The following is a 15,884-nucleotide window of genomic DNA, read 5'->3' on the forward strand; positions in this document are numbered from 1 at the left end:
CTAATACTTGAGCAAAAAAATAGCGGCCATATTGCTAGTTTATGTCAATCGCTATGGCAACAAGGCTGAGCAAGAAGAAGAGCTGGTGACGAACGCTGGAATCAACCAATCAGCGTGCGCCAATTGTTGCACCGAATTCGTCACCGCTTTCGCGAAACAAACATGGCGGACTGGTGTTTGAAAAAATACGCATTCTTCACTGTTTTTAGCCTAAAATAAGGACTTGAAGAACAGGAAAACAATACTGCGTATCACTTATGTTGTACGTCTACGCAAGGAAGCAAAGCTTTAGCCAAATCACAGCTTGCATACGTTAACTTTCAAAGTTAATCTCTGGCCAGGAGTGAAACAGAACGTAGACTGGATAAAAATCTGCACGGATTTTCTCTTTAATGGCAGGGGTAACTGACTTTGGCAATAAAACATCAGAGATCCAAGAGGGAGATTTAAAAGAGCAAGATAGTGAGAATGATTCTGTTTCTGAAAAAACACTATCTGTGGATAAATCAACAAATATACAAAATACAGACAAGTGTTTGTTAAATGAAGATACGCTTGGCAATTCACTTACTGCTGGAGAAGAAACTGTGACTTGTAATGATACTATGAAATCTTTTGATGCACCAACAGGATCCAATCCCACCGAGGGCAATGGGATGGAATCTTCTCACACTTCAGTAAATGAAGTCAATAGTTCAGACATTAATAATGAACCTACAAACTCTGTTCCAACTTATACTGGGTCCCATAAAAAGATTCGAAAGAGGCATGTTGTATGTATGGAAACATCAAAACAACCATCATCTGAGCAAGAATTTGTAATCCATCATGAACACTGTGAAAACATTGATTTGTGCGATGATGATGCCAAGGGTGATCTCCATGGAATTACTGATGTGGGTGATCATGAGGTTATTGATTCATCCAAATACTTACCCCAAAACAGCAGGAAAGGTTTGTATGTTTGTAATAGGGTGAAATGGTATACCATTGAGTTTTCAATAGTTTTTGAGAACTAATAAGTAAATCACCACCTAAACAGCCATTGTAATAAATTAATAGTCCATTACATATTGGTTCATATTCCAATGTTTTGTAACAAAAGGAAAATAATTGTTTAGATTTCTCTCTGTTTCATTATCTGAGAGTTGAGATGACAAGAGGTTATCTCTTTGAGGAGCAAGAAGAGAAATACATTGATCAACGAGAAAAAGTATATACATTCATGAAAACACCACGTGAACTGGAGAAGGTATTATTGGCAGCAGCAAGAGATATGCGAGATGAGGAGAAGACAATTGTCTGTATGACTACTCACATTCATTTCACCTTTTCTAGTTGATGTGGTTTGGTTTTCTCCTATGCCTGGATTGCTTCTTATTTGTTTTCACATATCTTCCTGTACGAGTTCTGCTTGCTGTATTAAAACTTCTTGGAAATGTCATCTGCCTTAAATTTCTTAGACGTGGGTGAGCAAGCACAATTTAATCCTTTTTACAATGTGTGACTCCAGGTTCCAACCTATGGTTCCTCTTCATGCACTTCAAACAACTAAATAAAGTTTGAGTCCAAACGACTGAAAGTTTGAGTCTGAACTACAGAATACTCCGTTTCATTTGTTTAGGTTTTCCTTGCTGGAATCTCATCAAATATGTGATTTGCTACGAGGTTAGCCTCACTAATTTGATAAACCAAACGTTTCTTTTCTTCTCAACTGTTCTTTCATGAATTCCAGGTCTTATTCTTCTTGCCTGCTGCGCTGCAATGAACTGTCTTGATCTGTCAATCTTGTACCATATCGTTCGCGGACAATCCGTCATCAAATTGTACGTTATTTATAACATGCTTGATGTAAGTAGCTGTGAAATGCATTTCCTTAGTCTTAGGTGTAACTGAAAACTGAAATCTCAAAACAAAGTTTCTTATTTCAGATTGCAGATAGATTATTTTCATCGATTGGTCAGGATACACTGGATACTCTATTTTGGACTGCAGCTGAACGCAGACATAAACGAAGTCTTGTAACGATTTTATTACATTTTGGGCTAGCTTCCGTATATGTGTGTATCCTTTGGAAATATAATAGTAAAGATATCAAACTCTGCCACTGATAAAATGGACGAACACTTTCATTAGATGAAAAAAAAAGCTTCGGAAAATTCTCTTCTCTGAGTTCTCTGTCCCAATTCTCCACGTTCTTCGACCTATGGTTCAATGAATCCACGAATTTAATCCTTGAGATTAGTTTAGGATTGAGTCTTAGATTAGTTTTATGATTGATTAGAGTTAACTCTAATCCTAAATCGAACACTAATAAACATGGATTATTACCAAAATGACGCCGAAATATTCTGGCGACGATGTCTCACTATAATATTATAACGCTACACTCATAATATTCATTTACTATCTTCCTTGATGGTATGGCAGTTCTACACGCTGTGCTAGTGCTTTTCCAAGCTATCACTTTAAACGTGGCAATTAATTCTCACAATAAAGTTCTTATGGTCGTCATGGTATCCAACCAGGTGGGAAATATTTTGCGCTGAAATATTTTTTGAGCGCGCAAACACTAAGAGCACTTTATCTTTACAGTTTGTGGAATTAAAAGGCTGCGTGTTCAAGAAATTTGAGAAAAATAATCTGTTTCAAATGTCCTGTGCAGGTGAAGTATTCCACTAGTCTCGTTGTTTGTCATTTCCGCTGAACAGTTTGTGTTTGAAAATTTCACTATCTAAAGTTTTTTTTAACTAGACATCAGGGAAAGATTTTACTATGTTGTCTTAGTCTCACTGGTGGCTCTAAGAAACATGCATGAACTTCAGTGGAACCTAGGTGAGATATTGTGTGCATTGTGGATACCATGTGATGATACCTGATAACGAAGGCATCTATTCCTAAATATCCCTCTATTTCTAGATCACTTGTACGAGTTAATACCATCGCTTGCATTGCTGCTTTCTTCCGAAATGTTTGTTGACTGGATCAAACATGCTTTCATTACAAAATTTAACTGCATTTCAAGCGAGGTATGTCACTTGCGCATATGGTTATGTCCCAGGCCTTTGCCACAATATTTCGCGCTCTGTCATAAGTGTCATGCGCAATAATAACCTTACATTGCTTCGAAATGAAATAATCAAGTCATCCTAATCTTCAAGGTTTATCGCGAGTATAGAGCTCTACTTTCACTGGATGCTACAACAAGCAGACTTTTTGGTCAGCGGGTAGGTCCAGTATCACAGCTTGCGTGATTTTTCGGTGAGAAATTTCATTCATGAGACTCGTTTTATTCGTCTAGGCACGTTCTGATCATTTTGATTTGGTCTCCCGACGACTCGGGTTCATTCCTCTGCCCTTGGGTTGCGTGGTAAGCGAGAACGCGAAGGGGAATGGGCACTAAAGGGGTTATTTTTTTGGAAACACCAATGAACTTGTAGATAATCTTCTTTTACTGCTTGTTTTTCACGTCAGGTGTACCGTGTGACCAGTCAATCTGTGCAAATTTCTGGTACCGCCGCCGGAATTGTTGTCCTGGTACTAGTTTATTTATGGTAGGCACTGATCTAAAATACAACTGGATAACGCATTCCTTTGTCGCCGCGAATATTAAATGAGCCGCCATGTTGGGAGTGGTTTTGATTGGCAGGCATGGTCACTGATCTATATATAGTCCAGTACACAATGTATTTTCAACCGTATTTAATCCGCCTTTAGGTTAACCTCCGTGAAAATCCTCAACAGCATCGTCCTCTTGGGATTATCAAGTCATTACGTCATGAATAAGACGACGAATAACGACGAAACCAAGCCATATATGGACAGTAGTCCCAGTCCCTCAGACCTGCAACTTCCGGTCGCAGATCCACTGGACAGAGACCAGCGGTTTGCGAACAAGACAACGAAAACTCGACAAGTCAAGGCTCTGAATGAAATAGACCGTTATACTTTATGTAGCAATAGGATTGTTTGAAGTTGAAACAGAAGAATATTCGCTGTTATGTTTCCACCTCAACCGTATCGTAGCGTATCTCATTGTTTTAAAGTCATTAGTTCTGTTCGAAACTTCGGATACGCTACGTTACGATACGGTTGAAGTGGAAAACAAGCCTTAGTCCAAGGATCCCGACTCGAAATAGCTTTGCCTTCTTAGAAAGAATTCATCGCCGAATTTACTTGCAGGAAGAGAAGATGGGACAACAAAAGACAAAATTTTCTAATTATACTAATTGTTTACTCAGCTGCGAAGCTGTTTAATTCAAGCTCTTCTGATGATTGTCAGTTAGTTATTTAAGACAACTATTTATAAATGATCATGAATAGCATTATCAAAAATAGTTTCACACAAGTGTACTCTGTAAGTCTCTGTTAATAATGCTTTGCATTGGTGACTGAAGTTTCCCTCAAGTTCGGACTGGTCATGGAGTCCTCCTACCTTCAGATGCGACTTGGCTGATCATAACTGCCATCTTCTTCTGTCATGATTTTGGTTTAGCCGACCTCGCGAATTGCTGGATGAAAGAGAATATGTGCAGAACGTCAGCTTGCAATATTTTTTACATCATTCAAATGCAAATGTTGCAGTATTCAACTTACAACGACAAGTGGTTTTCCAAACAAAAGATATCGATGAGTCTCTTGTAACGCTTTCTCCGCCGATTTCTCGTTTGCAAAACTTACAAAAGCCTGTCCCTTCATTCGACCTTCTTTCATTAGACGAACGTCAAAACTAAACAAGTTAAGACAAGTAATTCACTTGCAGAAAAAGTGCTTGAAAAGCTTTCTCTATAGCAGGAAGGATTACGGATTTCATAATTCAGGGATTATAAGTGTTATACGTAAAACTAACAGAACTGGAAAAATAGAGATTACCCAAGTTTACTTTCTTCGGAGTCCTGATTGATAAATCGACCGAACACATGACGTAAATCCTAGAATAATATTTCACAGACATTAACCAAATATTGGTCTAAAAGCGCGGATTTTTTAGTTAATATTTCTTTATGTGAATGGCCCGAACCGGATTTTAAGGCGCACGTTTGGATTAACAGACTACGGCACGAAATAAGGTATCCAGACAACTAGAATAGCTTAAAAGCTAGCATTATCCGATTAAAGTTCACGAAATATTTTCGTCAAGACATGACGTTTGTCATAGCCAACGTTCAAATGATGGAGCGACAGTCTAGCAACACAAAAATGCGAGTTTAAGTTGTGTTCGTGACAAGGAATTATTCGTTGCTTTAGGTTGTGTTATAATATAAATTCCTCTTTCTAAGAATGGTGCTAAAAAAACATAAAAAGTTTTTTATTGTGTGAGAAACCAGTGTTTGGGAAGTACCTTGACTTCGACTTGTTTTGCGACGTTTTTTACGTAAAGGCGACACGTTGGTTCACCGCAAGAGTAGTTCTTGAACGCTGATAGAGATTTCATTTCTAGACAAAAATAATCCTGACATTGATAAGAGGGATGATTTAACCCAGGAGGTCATATGGTGAGTGAAATCACACACACACACGAAGACCAGCAGGGCGCGGGACATGATGAACTATATGAAAGCATATATCTACCTTCTCTGCTTATTTTGTTTTTCCTCAGCTCGTGAAGAGAGATAAATTCCCCGGTCTCTTCCTCCGTTTCATCCTCAAGATCGCTATCTTGAATTTCATCATCTTGTGTCGATGGCGCGAATTTACCGAATCCTGAAGGTGCTTCGTCGTATCCTAAAAACACCACCGCCGGTAAACTCAACATTGTTGAATAGAAAACTCAACTTCTCTCAAAGAAAACCTTTCTGTATTTCAATCAAGTTTCAGCTAGCTTACAACAAAATCAACCCTGAGCATTTGATTAGTTTGCACAGTAACATTCAAACACTCATGCAAATCTTGCTCTCGTTTGACTAAGACAGAAAAACAGATGGAAATCTTAAGCAAGCTCCGATCAAGCTCTGGAAAACAGGAAGACAAAGGCGACTTCCCCACGCACTTGTATCCCATGCCGGTAAAAATTTCTACCTTTCTTTTTCTCATCATCGTTGGCAACAATCATCTGGGGTCCAGCCTCAAATATCGCTGATATTGTATCAGCCAGTTTCATTCCAATTTTGTTTGGCTGTTGAGGCTTCCCGACTGCTTGTTCAAACACAGATTGTACAGCGTGGGGCTTGGAGGTGGAGAGTTTTGGTTGGTTTGGGTGAAGGAGTTGACTTGCTTGCACACGAAGTCGTTTTTGCTTTGGTTTCTTTCCAGTCGACGGTCTCTTGCGTGCCTCGTGGATGGCACTGAAATAAAAACGAATTGTTGCGGTTAACCCCGCAGACGGGGAAGCCATGCAAATGACACATTGAAGTAATTCTCCTCATACCGTGTGGTTTCATTATCGCTTTCAAGCTCGGATTCTTCGCTTGAGCTCACATTTTCCTCAGTCTGCGTCTCACCTGGCTGGCAAAGAAAAGCTTGCAATATTTCGAGGTGACATCCTCGGAAATCCTGTTGGTCAAGGCCGGTTGTTGTTTGAAAGATGGATAAAGCAATCCAACTTTGTCCACCTTTCGAAAAACCGGGCCCCAGCACTGAGCATTCGCGTGTGCTGTGAAATTTCTGTTTGTCTATCAATTACTTACAAATGGCGGCGTTGGTGTTTGAAAACCAAAGGGTGCAGGAAGATTTAGCCTGTTCATTAGATGCAAGGCCTGGAGGATTAAAACGATAGTAAATATGTAATAAATAAAGAATCTTGAACTGAAACAAAAGAAATAAAAGCATCTTCTATGTCTCTCCAACACTTCTCTTACCTGAACATAAAATTTTGGGACACAGATGAGAGCATTTGCAATGTTTGTTATGATGGTGGGACTTGGAGGAGGATATACATAGTGGAGATACGGATTTCTGCCGTGGTTAAGACTGAAATGAAATAATTTGATTATCCAACTAACAGAAAATATCTTCAATTGATGAATTTTGCAATTGCTGTTTTTACCCAAACTTTGAGCTGACTTTATCGACTTTATCATAGTTCACATTTTCATCTGAAATTTTAGGAATTTTTTCCTTTTCTTCCTCCAATGGTTCTAGTTCGTCTTCAGCTTCGACATCTTCATGTCTTGGAGATAGCCTGAGTGTTAACAAAATGATTTTAGAAACCAACTCTGTGTGTGTCTGCAACTGGTCATGAGCTGTGTCAACTCTTGTGTAATTGTTTAAAAGCTATGTTTTTTTCTTTTTTTATAATTGAAGTTATTGAAAAGGCCAGCAACAGGACTCTGGTTCAACTCCTATGGAATTCTGTAATCTTCTATACCTTACAGTTCAGTCAGTTCTATAATCTCATTTGATATATTAAACATTGTACCTTGTCCTTTCCTGACCTGCCAAATGTTTGTGCTGAGCTTTTGCAAATTCAACCACAAGTCTCTGTCCAAGTACTTCAAGCTGGTGGAGTCGAGCAAGGGCCTGGAATAAAACCCTGAGGTTAAAATTGACAGAAAATTATTTGGGGTCTGAATTTAGGCTGGTAATCTATCAGCATTGGCAGCCAGAGTGCAAACCTTTTGTCACATAAGAATAGCAAAAAAATGAGATATGGTGTGAGTGTTTTGGAAAGTGAAAATGTTTGATTTGAAACTGAGATTCAGAGCAGACATTAAATGCAGCATGCAAATTTAAGTACCTTGCCAATCAAATGCTCCTCAAGTTCAAGAAATTGTAGAATATCTCTGGTTTTTATTGTCAACAGATTTTAAGTATCAACTAACAATTTAATAATTATACGGTTTGAAAACCACTTTATCGACCCCTAAATCTTTACAACTGCTATTGTAATAAAATTCTCATATTTATTCATGCATATAATGTTACATGATTAATAAAGTATGATTGATAATTTCAACCATCAATCATCGCTTGCTTGTGTCAGGAATGAAAAACAGGAAATACTACTTGAGTCCATTAAATCAAAGACAATAAATTATATCTGCTCATATCACTTTCCTACCAGCAGGGGGGGTAGTAGAATCCCTACTTAGAGCCGGGGGGGGACGTAGGGGGACGTTTAAACACATGTTTGAATGTTTTCTATACAAAACGTTTTTTACTATCCAATAATACCTGTTTTGCCGATGAAGAGTCTACAAACGTTGCATATGCTGAATTGCGCTTAAAATAAACAATAAAATTGAGTTACTATGGGTTTGGACTCATAATTTTCAAATGTTTATATTAAGTAAATATTGGACAGTATTTACTACAAATATCTGGAATGTTTTACCATTTTTCCTCTAGATCCCATGCAGACAACATCGGTAGCACCAAAATACTGTAAAAAAGACTCTTTATCGCCATCTGCGAACTGTTTTGGGAGATTTTTCACCAACAATTCCGCAGTTGCATCCCCATGTGTGAGCGCCATTTTGTATACGGGGTTATTTCCCCTACCGGAATAAAGTGCCCTCAGGTGAACGAGAGAGGGGCAGAGAATTTTTGTAGTTCCCAAAATGATACCATATGTGCGCACCAAGCCTTGCACGCGCAGGCCTGTATGGTCCAAACATGACGTACAAATTAGCGAGTCGTTTAAGTACAATCAAACAAATACGATTTCTTCTCAAAGTGATTAAAATGCATTGCGTTAGTATTGTTTTCTTATAAAGACCAATGCAGTTTAGCAGACAACAGCTGTGGCAGACGCAACTGCTATTACTCTTAAGTTTATAGCGCCAATTACCGTTTATCAAAGAAGAACTCAAGCCACAATATAACATAAAAATTCAGCAGACAACACAAATTATATTCATGCATTTTATTATATTCGCACATGCGACAACTACGCGCAACAATCTACTCAAGTCATGAATGCTCCATGTCTTTGACCTTTTTATTTATTAATTTCTTATTATATATTCAGATAACGGACAAAGAACTTTCCGTTGCATTTTAGCAATTAATATTTAAAATTATATTGCTTGCAAATTCAAAATATTGCTCGGCAAATTTTGCGTTTTGCTTTATCCCTTTTGGAAGCGAACGCAAGCATTAAAATTTAGGACCAGGACTCGTTTGAACGAAATTTTCCTTCGGTCCCTCCTAAATTCTGAAGAGGATTAACATTAAAAAATGTCTATTATAAACTTGATAATTTGAACGTGTATAATGATCAAAGAGTAAAGAGCGTCGATATATTCTACTCGTTATTAAAGTCTCGAGCAATGCCAAAATAGGCAATGTTTACAAATGCGTTTTATAACCCCCCGAATTCTCATCCGTCTATTTTTCCCGCAAAAAAAGTTCATACAATACAAACATTCGTAGACAAATTACCCACTTCCGTTTCGTGCAAGGACGCACTATTATAAGCTATAGATATCGCAAATGTTTACCAAATAAAAGAGCCCCCGACCAGGCAGACGCGACGAAGCACAAAATTTCACGCACGAACCGTTTACTCAAGCAGAGTTGCAACCGCACGATTATCCACCAACATATTTTCCTCTGGGAAATGTCTTTTACAAAACCAAAGGGTATTAGTAATACGATACAAATGACATCATATTATTGTTGCTGGCAGGATCTTTCAACAAATAGCATTTTGATCTCAAGTTAAAGGGACAATGTATATATGCAGACATTCTATGAAAACGTAAAGATTTATGCCCACGATCTTCAAACGATAATTCAATAAAAACATCTGCAAGCAGCCCACATCAAAACACAAAATTACTGGCAGAGTTTTTTCTAACTGATAAGGTCTTGACTGTGCCTAATGCTTTAATTCAATAACTAGGCAAAGATACATTTGTCGCTATAAACCTCAACGAAATTCGTGTATCTAACGGTGGTCTGTATTATTTGCCGTTTCATGTCATTGTGGTTTTGAGATGACAACGAAATTGCAGTAACGCGCAAAGCAAACAAGCTAAACAAATACAGTGTGGTGCCTTTATCAAATTCCAATCGACTGAAAAGTATCAAGTATTTCAACGACGTGGACAAAGAGTTTTTAAAAACATTTACAAGAACTATAAAGGGCCGGATTTCGGTATGACGATCATATGACAGACGCAAGGAACACCAGCCAACACGAGCGCAACAGCGCAAACAAAAGGTACATTTAGGAGGGAAAATTATCGCACGAGTCCGCTAAAGAAAACAATAATTAAATTGCCACACCTTTTAAACGTACATGCTTATTTTCTTAGTTTTTTACACCGAGCAGCTGCGTTGAAAAGAGACCGCGTATTTGAAATCATATTTTGAGTGGGAAATTTGTGAAACGGAAGCGGACGAGCCCTATTACAGATGCATGCCAAATACACGATGCCGAACAACAAAATTGTATTAAATCTCTATATTAAACAGCCTGTAAATGAGGCAAAATGAATACTAGCTTACACTTTATACGAGTTTTATCTTTTGTGGAAAAGTTGCACATTATAATATACCTAACTATGTTTTTGTTATGAAATGAATATCGTGTTTCTGAGCGCGCCCCCCTACGTCTCTTATACTCTCCCATTGAATTGGAAAAATCATATATAAATATCCACAAATTTTTATGGGGACGTCCATCACACGAGCGAGCAGAAAGATGTCTAAATCTGCTTAAAGTTATGTCATTTATGTGTTCATGGATTGATTGTAGTCCATTATCACAGTCTATACACAGGATATCATGTCTTGTTGTATTTTGACCATTGTTTACTCCGCACCTTTCTCACCTTCGTCTGGAGCTTTAGTTTCCTCTGGTTTGGCCGTTTCGTCTGATGTTGCTGTTTCCTCTGGTTTCTGTTCTTCGTCTTTCTTTTCCGCGGCTTCGTCTTTCTTTTCCTCGCTCTCGTCTTTCTTGTCGTCGCTGGCTTCGCCTTCTGCCTCGGCTTCGCCGTTTACTTTTGGGCTCTCAGATGTCTCGCCATTCTCCTTTGTTTCGCCTGCATCTTTCGTCTCCTCGCTCGGACTCGTTGGTTCCGATTTCTCGCCTTCTTCTTTTGCCGGTTTCTTCGATTTTTTATTCCCGCGGAAACTGAGGCGCTTCACGAGCGATGCTTTGGGTTTCTCCTGGAACTTCTCCGCGCCACAAATCTCGTCCCAATCCGACCAAAATTTCTCTTTCATTCGCTCGTTGAAATCGTGCAGATTCGTCAGCTTCTCTCGGATCAAATTCTGCTGCGGGGAACCAACTGTGCCGTAGTCAAAGTTACCAAGCAAGCCGAACGCCACGGCGTCGAAACTCGAAGGTTGGTCACCTAAGAAGAAAGGTTTCTCCCCCAGGAAGGCTGAAAGGGCTTTCAGGTCTTGCTCAGCGATATTGTACAGCTCTTCGCGGTTATGACGACCGATAACATGGCTTTCGATGGACTTCTTACACTTATTTTGGAACATTTTAGGACTTACAACGTTCAAAACAGGTGGTAACTTGCTGAACATTTTCTTTGATTCGCCATAGTTGTCAACCCAGCGATAGTAAACCAAACTCCAATTCGTGCTTTCTTCGATCATAGTGCGAAAGGCGTGAACGACAGCTTCGTCAGTTGGGGAGAGATCCTTATCCGTCTCAGTTTCAAACTCTTTCTTAAGGAAATTTATACAGTTCTTAAGTCCTTCGACCTTGTTCTTCTTGTACACAATATAGGGTATTTTTCCCTTGTTTTCCTTTGTTACATCTTGCGCCTTCTCTTCGTACTCATTCTCGTATGGTATGCCAGACATTTTCACGAAGGTCTCAAGGGCAAGGCATTGCGGAGAACGGCTCACGATTTCTTTCACTGGTGGCAGTTGATGGAGAATAACCTTAGGTGGTTCTTCTTCTATATCAGGACTTGGTTCGGCTGCTTCGGGGCTCGTTTCGGCTGCTCCTGCGTCAGCTTCTGCGGGTGTTGCCTCGACTTTCGACTCGATATTCGCTTCGACTTTAGGCTCTTCTGACGCGGGACTCTCTTCCTCTCCGTTCTCCTTGGGTTTTTCTTCCTCGGCCACGACAGGTTCGGCTTTTTCTTCCTCCTCCTTGCTTTCCTCAGCATCGCCATTCTGAACTATAACAACTTCTTCTGTTGTCGTCTCCTGCACGTGGTTCTCTACTGTTTCAGATTCGCTGCGTACCTCAGTCACATATGTAACCGTCTCGTGAGTTTTCACCGTGCTTATAACTTCGGATTTCACGCTGTACTCAACTTTCTTCTCGCCTGCAATAAGCTCTTGGTTCGTCTCGTCGACAGGAACGATGTCTTGCACCTCCGTGGCCATAATCACAACTGAATGGAACAAGATAAAGAGCAAAGATCACACAAATGCTCGAACGCCAAGCTAAACCGTTTGTAAGCACCGTCTTTTATGAGCGCTTTGCAATCTGGGTACATACACGCCTTTGTATCGCCATAATTGATATTCTCCGTGCGTCTCGACCAATCACAGCAGCCTGCGGATCCAGTCAGCCAATAGGAGCGGCCGCCAAAGCGCCAGGCAACTGTTTACGCAAAAAATCTGTGATGCTTGTCATGTAGACGCTATCAGGAAATGACAAACATTTGCATAGCGTTACCCACGCAACAGGGATTTTCACTCAATAGCCTAATGATTCGTTGAACAAAAGCCATCGTTTCGTGCGACGATAATTGTTTGCGTTTTATATTTTCTTAAGTCTGTTCTGCGCAAATAAAGTCTAAACGGACTCGCCAGAACGCGTTGTCGTGTTAGAGAAATTTGATAGCGAAATAGATAGCAGCACTTAAGCCACGAGAATTTCTAATGGCCACAAGTCAACTTGAAAGAATTTTAGGAAAGTTGGAAAAATGGTTTATCGCAATAAAATCCAACAACAATTAGTCGACTATTGTTGGCACAATATTGAATATTGATTGCAGCATATCAAGAGATTCTGTAATAAATACCTGATTCCTCGACCCTCCTAATCCTATTGTATCGGATATCACGAGAAAATGTCTTTTGTCATACGTGCTGATGACTTGCTCATACCGCCTGGGAATGCCGAAGAAACGCGCGAACTTTTTCGGTAAACGCGGTCAGAATGTTTTCCTGTTTTCCACGCTAGTACGTGGAATGAAAAAAAAATGCACCGAAATATCACGGTTGGTATTGAAACAATATCTCAAACACCACAGCGTAGTTAAAAATGATGACTTGCTTGCAATATTCCCCGCGCAAGATATCATTTATTCATAGTTCATTACTGCAATCGAAGCAGCTTTTTTTATTAACGCTTTGAAGGAGTTGACATTCCAAGTCCCAATATAATCGCACGAGAATGCTCTAATTCTCACACCGCAAGCCTCTGAAACTTCTGCAGCGTGTTTCGCATTCCCAACCTATATTTCGTACATTTATTTGTTTTTTTAGCGCTCCAAAACACGTCGAAATGATGGCGAATGTTTGTAATTACAAAGTTGATTAAGAAGACGGAAAGAAAAATTTGCATTTTAAAACCTTGCCCACAGCGGCCTGGCTTGCGACCGATTCAAGTCCTTTGAATAACTTTGCTCCGATAAGTGTTAAAATAAACGAAAACACGTCCTGGCAGATGGCAGAGAGTTTTACAGGGAATTTCAATCAAATATTGCAATCGCTTTAGCCCGAGAATTCCCATTAAAGCAATTCACATCTTAATTGCATATCTAATAGCATTTTCGGCCATCCTAGTGAAATCATATAGCAATAGTTGGAAGTGAAATGAAAATATTTACAAACATATGCCTTCATTATCAACATGGGCGACTCAAATTTCTTTTAAAGGCGCGTCTAAAATATGCCAAGAATTCCGAAGGTGATGACAGTATCTTCTGCCTCGCACAATAAACACCTCGGAAAATTTGAACTATCGTGTAGAAAGGTCGAGAGCTATAAATTCTATCCAGCATTACTGGATGAAAACGACTGTAGCATGCATTCAACCTTCCCCTGAGAAGGGAACATGCATGGGAGAAGTCTAATTTTAACGTATAAGGATCAGACACTCGGTCCTGTACTGTGTCAATTGCTTTAGAAGGTATCAACTACAAGTCTCGAGGTGTATATATAGAGGCCCGTTTGATAAAGCAAAGACATAAAATATGCAATGTATTTATGTTCAGTTTATCCATCATTGTTTGCGTGTGGTATTGACCTTTCAACCCGGAAACCAGACCCATCCCCAATTTATTTTAGTTTAAAAAAATTAATTTTTGTTCAGTTTTAATTTCACCGGATATTCTCCTCACGCAGTCATCAATTTTACTATGTACCTTTCCAATGGAAAGGGGAGCTCCCGGACACCGCTAGCTCAGTGTGAAACTAAAGTTTTATTAAGTTTCAATTAGCGACGATTGTTGTCGTTTCAAAATACAAACTGCAATAATTGTAAACCGTTTTCCGTCATGCATTATTGAAATCACTGGAATGTTTCAATTTGTGGTGCACGCTTGGAAATTCTAGCATTTTGAGCGATACAAGCTTTTAGAATGCATTTACAGATGTATTGACCACGCCCAATGTGTTCTGGGTTTTACACAAGAGCGCTGGTAACAATGGGAATAGACAAGTGTTTCCTGTTATGTCTGTTTTCTCTAAACACGAGGTTACTTTTATTTATTTTAAATTCAGAATTACCGATTCACAGTATTTTAGTTTTGCCTCTAAACATGTTGCTATACAGTATATTGTAGTTTTATTTCATTAGTAAAAACGCGGGCGGTACTCTTTGCTCTGCTGGAAACCATATTAGATGTACACCTCAGTTCGTATTTAAGTGAATTTCAGTAAAGCCTTACAGTCCTAACACAGAAAACATTTTAGGGACGAGTGTCCCTTCTTGTTCCCCTTGGGTCTCTTCTTGTCTCCTGACCGGCGCCACCGCCCTTGGCTGGATCACTTCAGATACTGATCGTTGTGTACTGACGGCCGCATGCAACAAACACAAACTAAACTATCCTAACTAAGGTCTTATTACAACCAGTCAAGCCCTCGTGACGCCATGCTTGAATAGCAGACGACGTTACCACTGAGAAAACGTATACCAGATGTAATTAACCTGAGTTTTCAACCGTAAAATGGTATATTTAATAGGACAAAGTATAATCATCAGATTATTACATCAAAGCATTGTCTCAGAGCCTTGTGGAAAGATCAAAAACTGATACAATCATTTCACAATGAAATCACCAAAGCTTGACCGAAAAATATCCCAAGGCAAAGGAAGTAAGGGTCATAAGACCAAGAAGAGGGTTATATGTAGTAATTCCCACCATTCATGATAACAACAATGGCGGGTCAATCTAAGCATATCCAATATGCTCATTTTAGCACCTTGATGCCATCGCTAAGATGACGATCATGCAACGATATATTAAAATGCTTTCAATATTTCAAATACCAACGTAAAAGGTCTTCGATTGCTTCTTAAATTCGTGACGCAGTGGTTGGCTTTTAGAGATGCCAGTTTTAAGCGTCTCGTTGCGTACAAAAAATGCAATAAAATTAGCACAGAATTGCCCCATCATTGCCGGCAACGCCCATATCTAGTCAACATTTTTACCCCGTTAACAAGATTCTTCAGCCAACGACAAGCAACCATCTGCATACTGCCAAGTGCATGGCATGCTAACGCGATTTTAAGAATATGAAACTTGAAGGGTCTTGTCATCAGGCATTTGTAAGGACGACACAAAAGACTATATGAACGTAGTTATCGACACAGTATTGGCTCAGCGTGCCTAATCTGTTATTTGATTTATTATTAACGTGTTTGATATGGTGACATACAATTTTGCCAAAAAGGTATCAAATTAATGGCATCCCAAGAAGCTTAGTTATGCAAACAAACAACCGGCCTGCTGTTGGTCTAATATATTCCTATGGTAAACATGACAAATAACACATAGTAGATAAAAGACTAAAAA

General features: G+C 39.3%; 3 protein-coding genes and 1 long non-coding RNA gene across 4 annotated transcripts; 1 reads left to right on the top strand and 3 right to left on the bottom strand.

Moving 5' to 3' along the window:
* The first annotated feature begins 374 nt into the window (after window positions 1–374).
* On the top strand, window positions 375–3,997 carry LOC114516299 (transmembrane anterior posterior transformation protein 1 homolog). The gene is made up of 14 exons (XM_028535732.1): window positions 375–954; window positions 1,122–1,252; window positions 1,339–1,469; window positions 1,625–1,668; window positions 1,736–1,851; window positions 1,932–2,064; window positions 2,431–2,528; window positions 2,596–2,665; window positions 2,755–2,835; window positions 2,920–3,029; window positions 3,162–3,227; window positions 3,302–3,370; window positions 3,475–3,554; window positions 3,718–3,997. Exons 1-14 carry the CDS (start codon window positions 393–395, stop codon window positions 3,971–3,973), a joined length of 1,947 nt encoding a protein of 648 aa, XP_028391533.1. The 5' UTR covers window positions 375–392; the 3' UTR covers window positions 3,974–3,997.
* LOC114516305 lies at window positions 592–1,408 on the bottom strand. The gene is made up of 3 exons (XR_003686285.1): window positions 1,319–1,408; window positions 937–1,034; window positions 592–672 (listed from the first exon to the last, which is right to left on the bottom strand). It is a non-coding gene; the product is annotated as an uncharacterized LOC114516305 (long non-coding RNA).
* A 259-nt stretch (window positions 3,998–4,256) lies between the features above and the next one.
* On the bottom strand, window positions 4,257–9,546 carry LOC114516302 (RNA-binding region-containing protein 3-like). The gene is made up of 14 exons (XM_028535735.1): window positions 9,381–9,546; window positions 8,273–8,435; window positions 8,113–8,160; window positions 7,358–7,458; window positions 6,986–7,120; window positions 6,798–6,909; window positions 6,627–6,695; window positions 6,368–6,444; window positions 6,019–6,284; window positions 5,572–5,724; window positions 5,342–5,436; window positions 4,873–4,931; window positions 4,597–4,729; window positions 4,257–4,511 (listed from the first exon to the last, which is right to left on the bottom strand). The coding sequence occupies exons 2-14, from the start codon at window positions 8,411–8,413 to the stop codon at window positions 4,479–4,481; spliced, it is 1,422 nt and encodes a 473-aa protein (XP_028391536.1). The 5' UTR covers window positions 8,414–8,435; window positions 9,381–9,546; the 3' UTR covers window positions 4,257–4,478.
* Window positions 9,547–10,304: 758 nt separating this feature from the next.
* Window positions 10,305–12,350, bottom strand: LOC114516301 (failed axon connections-like). Its single transcript, XM_028535734.1, has one exon. The coding sequence runs from the start codon at window positions 12,238–12,240 to the stop codon at window positions 10,699–10,701; it is 1,542 nt and encodes a 513-aa protein (XP_028391535.1). The 5' UTR covers window positions 12,241–12,350; the 3' UTR covers window positions 10,305–10,698.
* Between the last annotated feature and the right edge of the window lie 3,534 nt (window positions 12,351–15,884).

This window comes from Dendronephthya gigantea, unplaced genomic scaffold (genome assembly GCF_004324835.1).
Source record: "Dendronephthya gigantea isolate DGI-Jeju-01 unplaced genomic scaffold, DenGig_1.0 000005F, whole genome shotgun sequence".
In the NCBI taxonomy this organism is placed as follows: domain Eukaryota; kingdom Metazoa; phylum Cnidaria; class Anthozoa; order Malacalcyonacea; family Nephtheidae; genus Dendronephthya; species Dendronephthya gigantea.

What these genes read in the sequence shown, in the direction of transcription:
- LOC114516299 (XM_028535732.1), top strand. Translation starts at nt 393, where the DNA reads ATGGCAGGGGTAACTGACTTTGGCAATAAAACATCAGAGATCCAAGAG. An exon ending in CACCACGTGAACTGGAGAAG is followed by an intron (nt 1,253 to 1,338) that starts GTATTATTGGCA and finishes CACCTTTTCTAG; the next exon opens with TTGATGTGGTTTGGTTTTCT. An exon ending in TTAACTGCATTTCAAGCGAG is followed by an intron (nt 3,030 to 3,161) that starts GTATGTCACTTG and finishes CTAATCTTCAAG; the next exon opens with GTTTATCGCGAGTATAGAGC.
- LOC114516302 (XM_028535735.1), bottom strand. Translation starts at nt 8,413, where the DNA reads ATGGCGCTCACACATGGGGATGCAACTGCGGAATTGTTGGTGAAAAAT. An exon ending in AAAGTCAGCTCAAAGTTTGG is followed by an intron (nt 6,910 to 6,985) that starts GTAAAAACAGCA and finishes ATTTCATTTCAG; the next exon opens with TCTTAACCACGGCAGAAATC. An exon ending in CAAAACAAGTCGAAGTCAAG is followed by an intron (nt 4,932 to 5,341) that starts GTACTTCCCAAA and finishes ATATTATTCTAG; the next exon opens with GATTTACGTCATGTGTTCGG.
- LOC114516301 (XM_028535734.1), bottom strand. Translation starts at nt 12,240, where the DNA reads ATGGCCACGGAGGTGCAAGACATCGTTCCTGTCGACGAGACGAACCAA.